This window comes from Myotis daubentonii, chromosome 3, assembly GCF_963259705.1.
Source record: "Myotis daubentonii chromosome 3, mMyoDau2.1, whole genome shotgun sequence".
Lineage (NCBI taxonomy): Eukaryota > Metazoa > Chordata > Mammalia > Chiroptera > Vespertilionidae > Myotis > Myotis daubentonii.
This window is the reverse complement of record NC_081842.1, coordinates 46,201,310-46,216,742: the sequence shown is the minus strand read 5'-3', so window position 1 is coordinate 46,216,742 and position 15,433 is coordinate 46,201,310. Positions and strand designations below refer to the sequence as shown.

At 42.7% G+C, this 15,433-nt stretch overlaps 2 protein-coding genes across 4 annotated transcripts in view; one reads left to right on the top strand and one right to left on the bottom strand.

The window, feature by feature from the left end:
- The window catches only part of LOC132230218 (kininogen-1-like), a 433,809-nt gene that overhangs the window by 19,736 nt on the left and 398,640 nt on the right, over positions 1 to 15,433 (bottom strand). The window lies entirely within an intron of this gene.
- MASP1 (MBL associated serine protease 1) overlaps positions 1 to 15,433 on the top strand; it is a 65,768-nt gene that overhangs the window by 23,533 nt on the left and 26,802 nt on the right. For 2 of the 3 annotated variants that reach the window (XM_059687321.1, XM_059687320.1), the window contains exons 3-8: positions 2,491 to 2,668; positions 3,679 to 3,810; positions 5,905 to 6,101; positions 7,429 to 7,576; positions 8,825 to 8,943; positions 9,945 to 10,023. In XM_059687321.1, the coding sequence (XP_059543304.1) occupies positions 2,491 to 2,668; positions 3,679 to 3,810; positions 5,905 to 6,101; positions 7,429 to 7,576; positions 8,825 to 8,943; positions 9,945 to 10,023 (853 nt within the window). Of the gene's footprint in view, positions 1 to 2,490; positions 2,669 to 3,678; positions 3,811 to 5,904; positions 6,102 to 7,428; positions 7,577 to 8,824; positions 8,944 to 9,944; positions 10,024 to 12,667; positions 14,810 to 15,433 lie in introns of those variants that run through there. The other variant, XM_059687322.1, reaches the window with a different exon arrangement.

The following is a 15,433-nucleotide window of genomic DNA, read 5'->3' as shown; positions in this document are numbered from 1 at the left end:
TTTAGCAGGAAGCAATGTGTGTGTTGAAACTCCTGCTCCCATTTCCTAGTATGTATGAATGAATCTGTATGTATGGATATTATAATTTAGTAGAATACTAGTATATCAAAATTAGAAGAGAACATAGAACTCAACTATTTCAAACCCCTGTTTTATTAGGTGGATAACCGAGAACTAACAAGGAGGTGACCATATAACAGTTTATTGTAGACCAGGAATAGGGGTCAGGACCTCTAACTACACCTTCCATTATTCCAAAGCAGTGGCTACCAAGACAGGGCACTCCAGCTCTTGCAGTTACTCACTCATAGCAGAAACCCTTTCCCAGGCCCTCACTCCAAACCTATTTAGTCTTATTTTTATTAAGTTCTAAGAAGAGCAGTTTAACTTGTTTCTATTTTACAACATTTCAGCTAATAAACTCATAAAGATACGGGAAATAAAACAGTACATAAAGAAGACATAAGAATTACAAAGGCATTATAGTCTGGGGATGATCCATGTAGGGTAAGCAACATTGCATAACGCAATATCCCCAAGATGGCTGATGTTCATAACAATCCCTAAGTCCCAACAAAGGGTTGGCATGTTTCACCTAAGAAAGAAAGGTTTTGTATAAAGCACTTTAAAAAGTATTATACCAAAGAAATGTTTTACTTTTTTTAAAAATTATAATTACGTAAAACTTCAGCTGTCTTTAAAACTCAGATAATGAAAATAACAAACCAGCTGTGATGTTCAAGGAAGTGACATTTCAGCTGCGTGCATATAGGCACATTCTACAGTGATAAGTCTGGTGAAGTTTGGCTAGTATCTGCAGAGAAAAGAAATAAATAGCAAAGCCATGATCTCATCTTCTGTTTACACTTCAATTCCCAAAGTTAGCGATTAATTGTCCTTGTGTTTTGTTGCCAGGGCAAATTGTTTTTCTTTAAAACTCCCACTTATTTTAAATAAATAAATCATTAGTTTCAAAACAGAAGTGTCAAATGTCAAGATACTCTGGCATACTAAACTAAATGAACAAAACAATGAATTCATTAGAATCTACTAGAGATAGGCAGTCTTTGAGAACTTTCCTTTAATGACTTTGAAAGGCAGCAGAAATTATTCTTGGTGAGAGATTTTCTTATGCATCTTGACTAAAATCAGTCTAGAAGTTGCAAGCACAAATAACAGGCTTACAAGAATTGGGAAAGGTGTAAACAATAGAGTGATAGGTAGGCCAAGCATTTGTGGTCAAATAAATAATATCAAATAGCTGTTACACAGTGTTTCCCAAATCAACACACACAATCACTGTTAGGCAAACAGTTTGAGATCTCTGCTTGGGTCTCTGGCTCTTCCAATGTAATGAATTCTTTTAGCAAATAGGCAATTTTTACATCTGAGTCTTAGTACAGACATACTTAAAAATATACTATTTCTGGATGATCCCAGTAGTTTTGGTATTATTAAGACTACCTATTTTTTTTTATTATTGCTTAAAGTATTACAAAGGGTATTACATATGTATCCATTTTATCCCCCCGCCCTAGACAGTCCCCTAGCCTCCCTTATCCCCCAGTGTCTTATGTCCATTGGTTATGCTTATATGCATGCATACTAGTAAGACTACCTATTAAATGTAGTTCTGATGACATGTCTTTCCTGTTCAAAAGTTTTCAATGTCTTCCCTTTATTCACAAAATTAATACTCACTATTATGGCATTCAAGGTCAACCATAATCTGATTAAATAAAAATAATCAGCCATCTTTCTAAGTGTGTTGCCTAAAATCTCCAAAGATTACCTGGCTTCTCATTTTTCTCAAAATGGGCCTTGTTCTTTGAGTTCTTGATAACAAATAACTGCTATATACCAGGTACTGTTCCATGCACTGAGGACACATCTATAAAGAAAACAAAGTCTTGTTGTTCTGCAGCTTACATTCTAATGGGGATATTTCACCTCCTTCTGAGTGCTTGTTTCCATTAAACCACCTGTCACACTGCATAAGAGCTCTGTGTGTTTTCATCAGTCTTAACATGCACAGCTCTATGTCTTCTTCTCTCATCATCCCCATCACCTATTTTGCCCGGTGTCAGCACACACTGAATGCTCAATGAATGACTTCTATTGTATATAAAGTTTCTTTTCTTTGGAAATGTGCTAAATTTCTGTTGCATATAAAATCCATCTGTGAGGTGATCTCTTTGTTAATTTTAACATTGCTTTATTTTCAACAAAGAAGCCATTTGGTTGTCAACAGGAATAAAAAAGGTCAAGCTACTTCTGATGGATCTAAACAAAATGAATGAAACAGTGATTGGATGGCCACTTTTACTTAAACTGTAATGTGTCTTTCCTTAAATCCCATAATCCCTAATCCCTATCCTTTGGATTTCCCAGGCTGCTTGGTCTACCTCAAGGGAAGCCCCTCCCCCTTTTCTACTGAAGAAGCTAATTTGTGAAGCTGTTCATTTATTCCCTTTCTCTTTGACCTCAAAGGTAGAAACTGAAGACCAGTTGCTGGCAATCTTCTGTGGCAGTGAGAACACAGACACTGAGCATACCCCTGGCCAGGAAATGGTCATCTCCCCTGGTTCCTTCATGTCCATCACTTTCCAGTCAGATTTCTCTGATGAGGAGCGATTCACAGGCTTCGATGCCCACTACATGGCTGTGGGTAAGTGAGAAGTGGGTGGCTCATCCCCAGGTCTCTGTTCCTCACTAAAGATTAAAAGTGCCTCATATCCTCTTCTTTACAATGAACACCTGTATACTCACCACACAGATTCTCCCATGAATGTCTTACTGCATCATTTGCTCTATCACATATCTATCCATCTGCTGACTGGTGACTTCGAGCATCTTTACACATGCTTATTGACCATTTATATACCCTTTGGGGGGAAATGTATGTTCAAATTTTTTAAAAACATTGTTATTGATTTCAGAGAGGGAGGGAGAGGGGGAGAGAGATAGAAACATCAAATGATGACAGAGAATCATTGATCTGCTGCCTCCTGCATGTCCCACACTGGGGATTGAGCCCACAACCCAGACGTGTACCCTGACTGGGACTCGAGTTGTGACCTTCTGGTTCATTAGTCCATGGTCAACCACTGAGCCATGCTGGCTGAGCCAAATTTTTAAATTAGATTGAGAACATACATCTTTTTTATCTTTATATTTCCGGTGCTTAAGACAGGGCTTGGTCCCTATAAGCAACATAGAGACAGGCAGAATGGAGTAGAAGTTAAGAGCCTATGCTCTGGAACCAGCCCATCTGAATTTGAATGCTGTCTCCACCACTTACTATCTGTGTGACTTGGAGTCAGTTACTTAATGCCTCTAAGTCTCTCGGTCTTATCATCTGTTGAATAAGAATAGTAACAGTCCTGCTTGCTATTATCTCAATTTTTAGAAGATAGTGGCACCACCACAAGTCAGGTTGCTTGAGTTTGAACCTGGCTCTCTGTAATCTTGGGTAAGCCTCTTACCTTTCTGAGTTCCAGTTTCCTCCTGTAACAGAAACATTGGCTACTTCTGGGCTTCATGTGAGGATTAAATGACGAAATGCAAGTATCTCACAACATAGTGAATAGCCTACACTAAGTGTTCTATAAATGTTAGCTGTTTTCTTCATCATCCCATATGGATTGACTGACTGAGAGGCTATACCTTCCCCCACAGATGTGGACGAGTGCACAGAGCGGGAGGATGAGGAGCTGTCCTGCGACCATTACTGCCATAACTACATCGGTGGCTACTACTGCTCCTGCCGCTTTGGTTACATCCTCCACACGGACAACAGGACCTGCAGAGGTAGGGCCTAGGGATGATCCTATTCATCACCATTGTGTGCCACAATTTTCCAATTAGATGAGGGAGGCTTAGAAGAAGGACAGTAGGAACAATTTAAAATGAAGTCAGAGATCTGTGCTTCTAGGTACCACATGTTTGATGCTGTTGAAATGCCCAGCAGCCCTAGCCTGTAGACCTTCTTCCTGGGCAGCGTGAATCTCTGCCCTTTTCTCCCTATCTCCTTTCCCTCTGCAGGTAATTGGTCTGCTCAGGAAAAAAAGCTTTCCTAGTCACCTCTCTTTGAGCCATGAACTAGGCTTCCCCCAGAAGTTCCTTTTGTTCTCTTCTATAGCCCCTAAGTTCCTCTGTGATAAAGAGAACCTTGGTCCAAAGGAAAGAAGAAGGAGGAGAGAGGCAAAGACAGAGAGCAAGAAAACATCTCATTCTTGCTCTCTCTGTTTTAATCTTTCATCAGCATGCCTATTCTGCCATAGTCTCTGGGCTGGGCAGAGGTTGACAAGCAGAAGGGTCAGCTACTTTCCATGAGGACCATCTAGCTAATGGGAAACAGCCACAAAGCAAATGGTGAAAAGTAGTCAATGCTGTACAAGTAGTGCGGCCACAGCACGATGAGACCTGAGTCTGCCTGGGGTATGGGCAAACACGTCCCAGAAATGGTAGCCCCAACAGACATAAAAGAATAAGGAAAAGGAAAGCATTCCAGACAGAGAGAACAGCTTCCGGGAACCTGCCTAAGCCCGATAGAATTTGGAATGTTTGGGGAAATACCAATAGATTAGTATGACTACAGGGTAAGGAGCTAGATTTTAGAAAAATCCTTTGGAATCTGAGTGAGAGATCATTGAAGGAGGACAAGGCTGGAAGTGAGAATTCTTTTTCTTTCTCCTTCAAATGCTTCTACTTGCTTCTAAATAAAATTCCTATATGACTCATCAGTAGAGAAAAGGCACATACAGGAGTTTCATCTCGAGGGTTATATTTTCTATGGTTTCCATTCAGTAAGTTTTTATTGAGTATCTACTATATACTGAGTTCAGTGGAGGCTAAGAATGAGCAAGATTTCTTGATCTCTTTTTCACTTTTACCTGTGCCTCCAGGAACTTTTTAAAACATTATCTTCCTAATCTTAATATCTGTCCCTACCCATGAAATTTTAATATCACAGATACACTGTATATATTATTTATGTACTGTATGCCTAACTATAAAAAGTGTAAGAGTTCCCCCTACCAAGAACTAATTTTAACCCCCTTTGGGGCAATATCATTGCCATGAGAATGTGTGATACATAAAATGAAAACAGATGGAAATTCAAGTAACCTTGACCTAAACCTTATTCTACAGCTCTGAGTTGTAGACTTTCAAGTTAGTCATGCCCCCTTTTCTGGGACACAGTTTACTCCTTTGCAAATGATCAGGATGAGCTAGTGCTTAGAAAGAATTGACATCTAACTTCTAGGATAGGTCAACTCAAGGACAAAGGTCAAATAGCAAATAAAAGGACCTCAGAAGAGCTAAGCCACGGCCAGGTGCTATGTCCTTGGTGCAGCAGATGAAGTGGGGACAAAGAATCCCTGAGCTCAGGTAACTTACAGTCTAGTGGGGGCAAGAGAATCCACAAACAAATCTATCACATAGTGGCAAGTAGTGGTCAGGAGCATAAAGGGAAACAAAGCAAAGCCAGGGGCTGAAGTGAGGGGGTGTATGAGGGATCCAAACAGGCTTTGAGCAGAGACCTAATGGAGTTCTGGGTTGAGGGGAGAGCAGGACAAAAGCAGTCCAGACACCACCACCTCAACCATTCCATCTCAGAACCTTTCCGTCTTAAACCCTGTCCTTCCCTCCTTCCCCTCAATGCTACGAAATCTGATGAGAAGTATTATAACACTCACTGCCTTTGAGTCTTGACCCTGAAAATTACTAGTGTGTGACCTTGGATAAATCATTTCCCCCTCATTGAAATTCAGTTTCCCCATTTGTGATATGGGGATAAGTATTCCTTTCCTGCTAGCCTCTCGGGACCACTGTGAAACCATATAGTAACAGTTAAAAAAGGAGTTTCTGTGACCATTTGCTCTGGTATGTTTCCCATAGTGGAGTGCAGTGACAACCTCTTCACCCAGAGGACTGGCGTGATCACCAGCCCTGACTTCCCCAACCCTTACCCTAAGAGCTCCGAATGCTTCTATGCGATCAGACTGGAGGAAGGTTTCATGATCAGCTTGCAGTTTGAAGACATTTTCGACATTGAGGACCATCCAGAGGTGCCTTGCCCCTATGACTATATCAAGGTAAGCCTGCAATGGACCTTTGCTCTGGCAATGCTGGAAAATCTTGCTGAATTGGGAAAATGGATAATCTTGCCCTCTACCTTCTCCCAGGATAGGGGGCCAAACAGCTATCTTCCAAAAAATAACTATTTAAAATAACATCTACCAGCTTAATCAGATCCAGTCTAGGGATCTTCCCTGATCCAAAACTAGCCACTTGACCACCTACAAAATCCCTTTTCCCATGTAGCATAACATCATCATGAAGTAACACCTGGAGTGAAGGTCATGAGGACCACCTTAGAATTCTGCCTACCATACATAGTTTCCAGGAGCTCTGCCATGAGCCTTATCCAGGTACTTAATCACTTGGGGCTTTACTTTTCCCACCTCTCCACAGTAAGGGTGACAAGATGAAGATATCACCCAGGGTTGTAGATCCTGGTAACTAAATGAGGCTTAGGAAATTCTCATCCTCAGAGATGGAAGGAAAATAGTTAAATACATAGGAAAGACCCAGGACTGGAAGTTGGAAAATCTGGATCAGTGAATAGTACCTATTCCCTTTCCTCCATCCCATCCCCCTATCCTAGTCCACACCTCATTATCTCCTGGTCAACTGCAAAGCTTCCACCCTTGCCCTACACACCCTGTTCTCCCATAGCATCCAAGCTGATCTTTATAAAAGTCAGATTAGATCAAGGTTGCACCTGGAAGTAACATAAATTCCTCAGCACAATGTGGCCCTTGGGCCTTTTCAACTTCATGCCATGGTACTCCCTCTGTTGGCCTTGACCTTCACATATGCTGTATACTCTACCTAGAAAGTATTCTACCCTCTTCCTCCAATGAAAAGCTTCTATTCATCCTATATGTCTCAAATCCAGTATTGCCTACTCAAGGAGGCCTTCCCTGGCTACCTATTTAAAGTTATTATCTATCATATTAATGATGAATTCTATAGGTTACATAGATTTTATTACATAAGTTAGAAATAAAAATCACATATTTATTATCCTCCCCCAACTAGATGGCAAGTTTTTTGAGAGCAGAGGCCTTTTCTATGCTTTGCACAGGACAAGGCCTGTCCCTCTCTGAGGCATAATATGTTCATCTTTGAGCAGAGGATTATTAACATGCCTAGTCCACTGTCAGGACTATTATAAATTGTAAATTGTGGGACTGGAGATGGAGCTATCTGGTGAATGGTAACTCCCACTAGATGAGTGAATATTAGGTTTCACATGAAGGCTTCCAGAAAACCCCAGGTACAGTGTAGAGGTGGCCCCTGCAGCAGCCACTGCTATTCTGATGTGAACCTCCTTTTTCTTTGTCTTGTCCTTCACAGATTATAGCTGGCCCAAAAGTCTTGGGACCCTTCTGTGGAGAGAAATCCCCAGAACCCATCAATACCCAGACCCACAATGTCTCAATCCGGTTCCGCAGTGACAATTCAGGCGAGAACCGGGGCTGGAAGCTCTCGTACAAGGCAACAGGTAACTTGGTCATTGCGCTCAACCCTCATGGAGCAGTGGCTGAGGGATGAGGAGGCTCCACCTTGGGATTGTGGTGGGATTACCAGCTCTGCCACTGAGTACACCAAGGCACATTTTCTCTTCTGACTCAGTTTCTCTTCTATAAAATGGGGTGTTTGAACTTGCTGTACTTCAGAATCATATGGGGAGATTTAAAAAACAGAACTGGGTTTTTGAACTGTACCCCTCGACAGTGATTCATTGGTCCTGGAGAGGACCCTTCCAGCTCCATCCCTCTCCAAGTCTGAGGCTGGAATTTTGTTGTGGGCCTGTAGCTCAAAATGTTCCCTTACAGCAGTTTGGCTCTTTATGTTCCCCTTGGACTGGCAAAGCCCACGGGTTTCATTCTCCCAATACCCCAAGGCAGCCAGTCCTGGCCCAAATATTGATAGAGCCATTTGACCCAAGGTGTATGCAATAACTTGAAAAAGAAGAGGGTGGACATCAGCGACAAGACCACAGCTGGGCATGACTAATTCAATTCATAGACTCCAATATCCTGGCCTGGCCTGCACTATCAAATTTAGTGCCCAGTTCTGCGGAGAAAAGTCAAGCAAATGTTAACAAAAGAGAGTTTGTCCAGGAAAAATTTTCTGGAATAGCCCCAGGCCTGGGAATCCTGTCTGATTTAGTCTTTTGAAAAGAGGGCTCAGAGGCATATGATCACAGACCAACACTTTGAGGCATGGTCTTGGAAAGAAAGAGCCATTTGTGTCATCCTAAGTTCTCCAAGAGGGCAAACTAACTACACCTGATGAGTAAATATTAGAATGGTATAAATTTCAATTGCATATGAAACTACTATTTCTTTAATTAGATGAATTCAGTTTGAAAGGTGAAGGTTTGGGAGGTATGGAGCTCCCTGTCACTGTAGAAATGCAAATAGATGTTTAATGTCTACTATGGACGATGTTATTAAAAAGAAAAAAGCATCCGACCAGGCTTGCACTCAACGGCACTTAATATGCTATCCAATCCTGAGTTTTGATTAAATCACTGGCCAAGCACCTCATTTTACAAATGAGGAAAGAGAGGTCCAAGGACCTGCTCAGGTTCCAGTAAGTTTCTTCAGGTTTATTAGGTCTGGGCCCCTAACACCCAGTCTTGTGTCTTCTCCACCTCCTTCATGCCTGGCAATCTAGGGACTGGCCTCCGGATGCCATACTTTTCTTTGTTTTCTCACCTGCTATTTTTCCATTGCTTCATCAGGGAAGGAGTGTCCAGGGCTACAACCTCCTGCCCAAGGGAAAATTGAGCCCTTGCAAGCCAAGTATTTCTTCAAAGACCAGGTGCTGGTCAGCTGTGACACAGGCTACAAAGTGTTGAAGGTACAGGATCCTGCCTGGGGAGTGGGAGCCACCAGGAGAGAGAAATTCTCTCGAGAGCCTCCCCGAATAGATGGGCTTCCAGAGCTTGTGATGGTCCCATCATAATTTTTTAGATTCCCCATAAATCTCCAAAACAGTTCAGAAATCCCAGTCTTCTGAAAATTCAAAGCATGTGTCTCAGACTCTCACTTCTGTAAGTGGCACACAAGTCTTTTACCAGAGTGTGGGCTGGTTTGAATTTCAAAAAATCTAGCTCTACTCATCCCTACAATCAGGATAAACAACCTTAACAAATTTGAGGCTTATTGGGGGAAATGGGGATGGAAAGCAGGGACTTTAGAGGTGGCAGATAGGAACTTGCCCACCCTCTGAAACTATGAGTCTCCTAGGAATCACCTGCTTAACTTAAAAAAAACAAGTCCCCTCCAAGGCCCACCTGAGCTTAATGAAAGCAGAATAGGTGGGGCCCAGTGATTGGTTTTCTGTTACGTTGCCCAGGTGAGTTTGATGTGAGCCAAGCTAGTGGATCAGTGCTCTGAAGGAATGGTTCTTGAAGTGGGGTCCCCACTGCAGCATCAACTCACTTGTTAAAAATGCAAAGGCTTGGTCCCCAGCAGAATCAGAATCTCTAGGGGCAGAGCCCAGCAATCTGTGCAAGTGCCTTCACGATGCTGATGCTTGCTCAGGTTTGAGAGCCACTGCTCTGAAAAAGGAGTCAAGAGTATAGATTTCCCTTCAGGGGCAGTTGCCCAAACCCCTTCTCACATCCATTTTAGAGGTGGCACATAGGTACCGCTACGACTCTCTCCAGGGCAGGAATGGGGAATATGAATTCAGCATCTATCTTTTCTTCATCTTCATGCTTGCCCTTGGAGGCTTATGGTTGGAAAACCTCAGGTTAGGACACCCAGATTTGTAGTTTGAGCTGCTTGTGCTGAAAAAACACCACCAACCCATACCTGTTTTCCTTCTCCCAACATTTTCGTCATGTTTCTTCCTAGGATAATGTGGAGATGGACACATTCCAGATTGAGTGCCTGAAGGACGGCTCATGGAGTAACGAGATTCCCATTTGTAAAAGTAAGAAAACAAAATCTGCTTATTATAAAGACCATGAACTCCCCAACACAGGTGGGATTCAAGCAGAGACCACATAGGGGGACCACTTGGCAGGTGCACCTTAAGAGAAAGGGGGCAGGAGGTCAGCAGACACATGAGGGTTGGACAAAAGAAGTATGTATCTTTTAGCAATAAGACAATAGGATTCCAAAAGAAACTTTTTGTGGGTCTTTACTTTCTAAATACGGATTTTACCTCTCCCTGCAGACAGATTGCCAATTTGCTACAAGAATAGCACGTCTCCAGGTTTGAAACTAGCTCTGTTTCAAATAGCTAATTCAGGAAACTATTTTGGCCCCAGTGCCCAGAGCTGAGTGACCTTGCCAGTCCATGTGGCTGTCAGCCATACCCACTAAGTCTTCTGGGACATCTTACACTTTAGGACTGTGGGGTCAACACAGTGGATGTGTGTGAAGCAGGGGACACAGTTCTGCACGACCCTTGGGACCCAGAGTTCTTGCCTTGTCTCTGCTCCTAACCCACCCTATGACCATGGACTGGATCCTCCTCCTTAATTGTGAAATAGAGAGTTTGAACTAGTTTTAATATTCTAGAATATGTCCTGGTGGTTCTAACATAATGTATTCCATATAAATAACCTAGTAAGCTTTCCAAAATTACAAAGTTTCAGCCACTACCTCATCTCCCCCTACCCACATGACTTCAATGCAAGACTTGTAAAGACCACAGTTTTAAGACACTCATCTATTGTGACAGAAAAGGAAGGAAAAGGAGACAGGAAGGAAGGGGAGGAGGATTTGCTTTAGAATGGAGAGGTAAGAAGTCAAGAAGTAGGATTGGTCTCGCCTGCCCCTAGTTCATGACTTCATGTAAACTTGGAGTGGTATCCTTGTTTCACTGTCTCCTAAATGGCTCAGATCCATTAGGCTGGCAGATCCACTCCCATTGCCCCAACGGGACTCTGTCAGGCTGGGACTCCCTTGAGGTAAATCCCTGGCAGAACTTTGGAGCAGTGTGTGCTTGTCTTAAATTTTCCTTTCTTTATATAGGACGATGTGGCTCGAGTCAGGCAGGGGTGGGCAAACTTTTTGACTCGAGGGCCACAATGGGTTCTTAAACTGGACCGGAGGGCCGGAACAAAAGCATGGATGGAGTGTTTGTGTGAACTAATATAAATTCAAAGTAAACATCATTACAGAAAAGGGTACAGTCTTTTTTTTTTTAAGTTTTATTCATTTCAAACGGGCCGGATCCGGCCCGCAGGCCGTAGTTTGCCCACGGCTGAGTCAGAGCCCAGTATGTGTGTGTGTGTGTGGGGGGGGGGGGGGGTCGGGAGGAGGAGCAGGAGGTGCATTTTATGGCTTCAAACAACATTTTCTGGATGCCTGGGCAGATGTCTACAGGGAACTCAGATGGAAAAGACAAGAGCCAGACGTGGAGGAACTCTGCTGCCTCCTCCCGCATGTGGCTCATGTGTGCTGCTGTGGCTGAGTTCTACTCAAACACGAGGCTGTTGAGAAGGAGGGGCTAAAGGAGGATGTGGGTAGAGGATGGAATGTGGCTTTGGAGCCAGAAAGTTCTAGATTCAAATCCAGATTCAAACAGTTTCAGGTCCCTTAGCAATTTACTCAGACTCTTTTTGCCTCAGTTTCCTACATTCTTGATTATTCTGAGGATTAGCTGTGTTAATGTACATATCATACAAGGGGAGCACCAGGAATAAGAAAAAGCTCAATAAATGCTTATTTCTTCCCCACCCAACTCCTTCACTAGGAAAAGTTTTGGTTTCTCTCATTTACGCTTGTAGGAAACTTTGATAATAGTTTTTTTCCCTGATAAAACACACACATCTTATTGTAACACAAGTGTTGGTAGAGTTAGGCACTATTATATTTGATGGTACTCTTTTATGTGGCTTTTGTTAGTATACAAAGAATGCCTGTCGTTTTGTGCCACAGAAAAGAGGAATTTTTTTGTCCCCCTAATGTGACCTGACTCTCCCAGCACAGCCTGGATTGGGACTATTAAAATCCCTATTTAGACACATAGAACATCCCTGTTCATTCATGAGTAGGTATTTATTGAACATCTCTCTATCCCAGGTATGCGCCAGGTCCTAGGGGAGACACAAAATTGAATAAGTCTGAGAAGTTGAGAGTCCCCAGAGATTGTGAGGAAAGGGGTTGGGAACTAACAGGAAGTGTGTGTGCAGTGAAGAAACCTGCACCAGAACAGGAAGTAAAAATTATGTGTTGTTGGCCTGGACCTGCCACCACCTTGCTGTAGTGACCCTGGACAAGTTCTCTTCCACTCAGAATGCCATCTGTCAAATGGGGCTCTGGGTCAGGTGAATGCAAAGTTTGCTCCGGAGTAGAATATTATAACCCTCATGAGCCAGCATTTATGACTGTGCAAATTCTCTGAATGGTACAAATTCCACAATCCCATACTGTCCTTCACACTGGCTGTACCTAAACTGTGCATTCTTAATCAATTCTGGTGCAGTGATTTCTGTATTTCCAGCATGAACTGCTTCTGCTTTGCTTGCTAATTTTTCTCTTTCTCTTCTTTCTCTCTCCGTTCCTCTCTCTGCTTCCTTTCTCTGGACCCACTCATCCCTCTTTGATCCTCACCATGATGACAGAAACTGAAATGGATGTGGAGAGTGAACTCGAGTCAGAGCAAGTGACCCAGTGAATGATGGGACCCCACACATTGCAGACATCCGGGAATGGATCACTTACAAGAGCCTGGGTCCCAGAGCTACTCCACCCGTCCCCACCTGCCAACACTCCATTCCCTGTTTCATTGTGGATCAGAAAGGATGCTAAACAAGGCAACACAGTCTCAAAGAATTGAAATTCCTGCCTGTATGAAAACAATTCTCGTTTTGAGGGTTCACCCATTATTAAGACATTACTCTAGAAAATAATAAAAAAAACAATGGGAGACCTATCACCTCTAAGTGGACCATATTCTTCTCAAAGGAAAAATGACTTTGGTCCTAGAGACACACGATTTAATAATATACAGTCCCATGGCCTTAGGTTGACCAGGTCAAAGTGGGCTCTGGTTTCCAATCCACTCTACACTTCAAATTTAAATGGGTCAGAATGCCTGTGACTTTATGACTTTAATATTTTTACTTGTTGTTACTTTCTTAACATGAGTAGGTGGAACTAGAAATAACTCATATAGCCTGGATTTTTAGGGAATCTAGATATATCTTCATGCCTAAAGGCTTCCCTACCACCTATACCTAACACAGGGCTAAGATTCCATCATTGAGAGTTTTTTCTTCTGGGGCTTACACATTTTGAATTTCTGAAAATTTACTGATTAAAGTTTTGCAAAAGATAGGGGTCACATTGAAAGCAGTAGTCATCAGCTCTGGTGCCGTTGGACATCCGGGGGTCAATTGTAAGTAGTGATAAGGGCTGTGGAGTGCAGCCAGCATACTGGAAATCTCTGCTTCTGCCTGAACAAAATCTGGACACACATATCAGAGAAGCCTTGCATTGCATTGTGACTACTGGTCAGTATGGTGAGGAAATGGCCTCCGGAGGAGGGCAGAATCTTGCAAGGATGGACAAGGAGCTGTCCGGATGCTCCTAAGACAGGACATGGGATGGTCACTAAATACTATTGAATCAGTGTTTTAAAGTCCCAAAAGTATAATAGATATGGTACTCAGTGTGATAAAGGAAATTATAATTTTGGCAGAAGGTTTGAAATGGGCCCAAATAATTGTAATAACAGGCAACATAAGATGCATACATCAGAGAGAGGTCAATAAATAAAGCTCTGCAAAGAGAAATATGGAACCAGCCTTATCTGATTAGAAGAATAAGAAAAGTTTTTCAAGAAAAAGCCACATTTAAGGCCTTGAGGTGGTCAGGGCATGGATACACAGGGTTTCCCATGAGGGGAAAGTAGCAGGGGGAGAGAGTGGCACAAGAAGGGGTCTGTGATGCTGGAGCATAAGTCCATGGAGGGGAAGGATGGAGGTGAGGCTGAGTGGAAGGGGGCCATCCCTGGGCCAACTCTGAGTTCTCTAAGAAGCCCCCAAATTGTGGCAAAGCATGCTCAATATGGCTTGTCAAGAAAGACATGGGTGATACATCCCATTCCAGAGGGATGGGATGTGAAAGGGAGTACAAGGGAATGGAGGAGAGTGTGAAAGTGTCCAGAGGAATCTTTAGAGAAAAGGATGAAACTCCCCTAAAGCAAACAAGACAGACTAGTTACGGAAGCACAGTCTGGATGCAGCATCTTTGATGGTACCAGGCAGAGCTGCTCAAGGCCTCTCAAAAAGGGAAGTTGTCTCTAGGCCACCATAGCCTTAGGAAGAAGGCATACCCCTTTCCTGCTCACTCTACCCAAGCTGAAGTGATTTCCACTTTCCACTATGTATCACCTCCTCCATATGGTTGTAGGAACAGCTTTAGCAAATGGGCAAAGTTACTTCTCTAGAGTAATGTGAAAGCAGGCCCTCCACCCAGAAAACGTCTCACCAGTGCTGGCTATGTCACATAGCTTGACCATCTCACACCATGTCTAAGACCAACCCTGGAATTCCTCCACCTGGAATTAGGTATCAGGTCTTGAGGATACCTTAGGTAAAATCAACTGCTAGATTGAAGTTAAGGGAGACAAGAGTCATACCAAGATCCGGGCACCAATCAATGGCATTTCCTAAAAAAGGGAGAAAAATGTGCTTTGAGACTCAGCTGGATAATGCATTGAAAACTGTTGATAGCTTTCAATAATAAATATTATCACCTCTGTCGTCCTAGTGCTGATCTTCACATGCTCTCCTCACAGAGTAGACAAGTGTGTCTACTTTGAGTGATCAAAACAAATGGGAATGATTTGTCCAGGTGGGGGGTCGGATGCCAGAACAAAACACTAACCAGTTCTGGCTTTTGCCATCCTTTTGGGTAGAATGGACCTACATTTATTCCCATTCTTCATCCTCTGCTCCATCCAAAAGGGTCTTGGAGTTAGTTATATTTAAGTTTGACAACTCCTTGTTCAATCAAACAGATGAATTTAGAGTCCTAAACTTAAAAGTCACAGTATCTGAGTAGCATCTCAGGGGTAAATTGCCCCCTTTCTGTTTCCCAAGGTGAGCAGGTAAAATTCAGGAAGAGAGAAACTCTGGAAATTCTACCAGGACCTTGGGATGAAGTCCTCTGAAATTATCAAAAGGTTGACAATCAATATCCATCATTACCCAGCTAATAGTGATTATAGGAAGTTTTAACTAGAAAACAGATCCTTCAGAACTGTCATTTTGGTTTATTTAAAAGAAAAACTGAGTTAAGGTCAGGTCTAGTTCCCTGATCATAACTCACTGTGTGACCTTAGCCAGTTAAGTCTCCGGTCTGAGCTCATCTGTAAAGTAAAG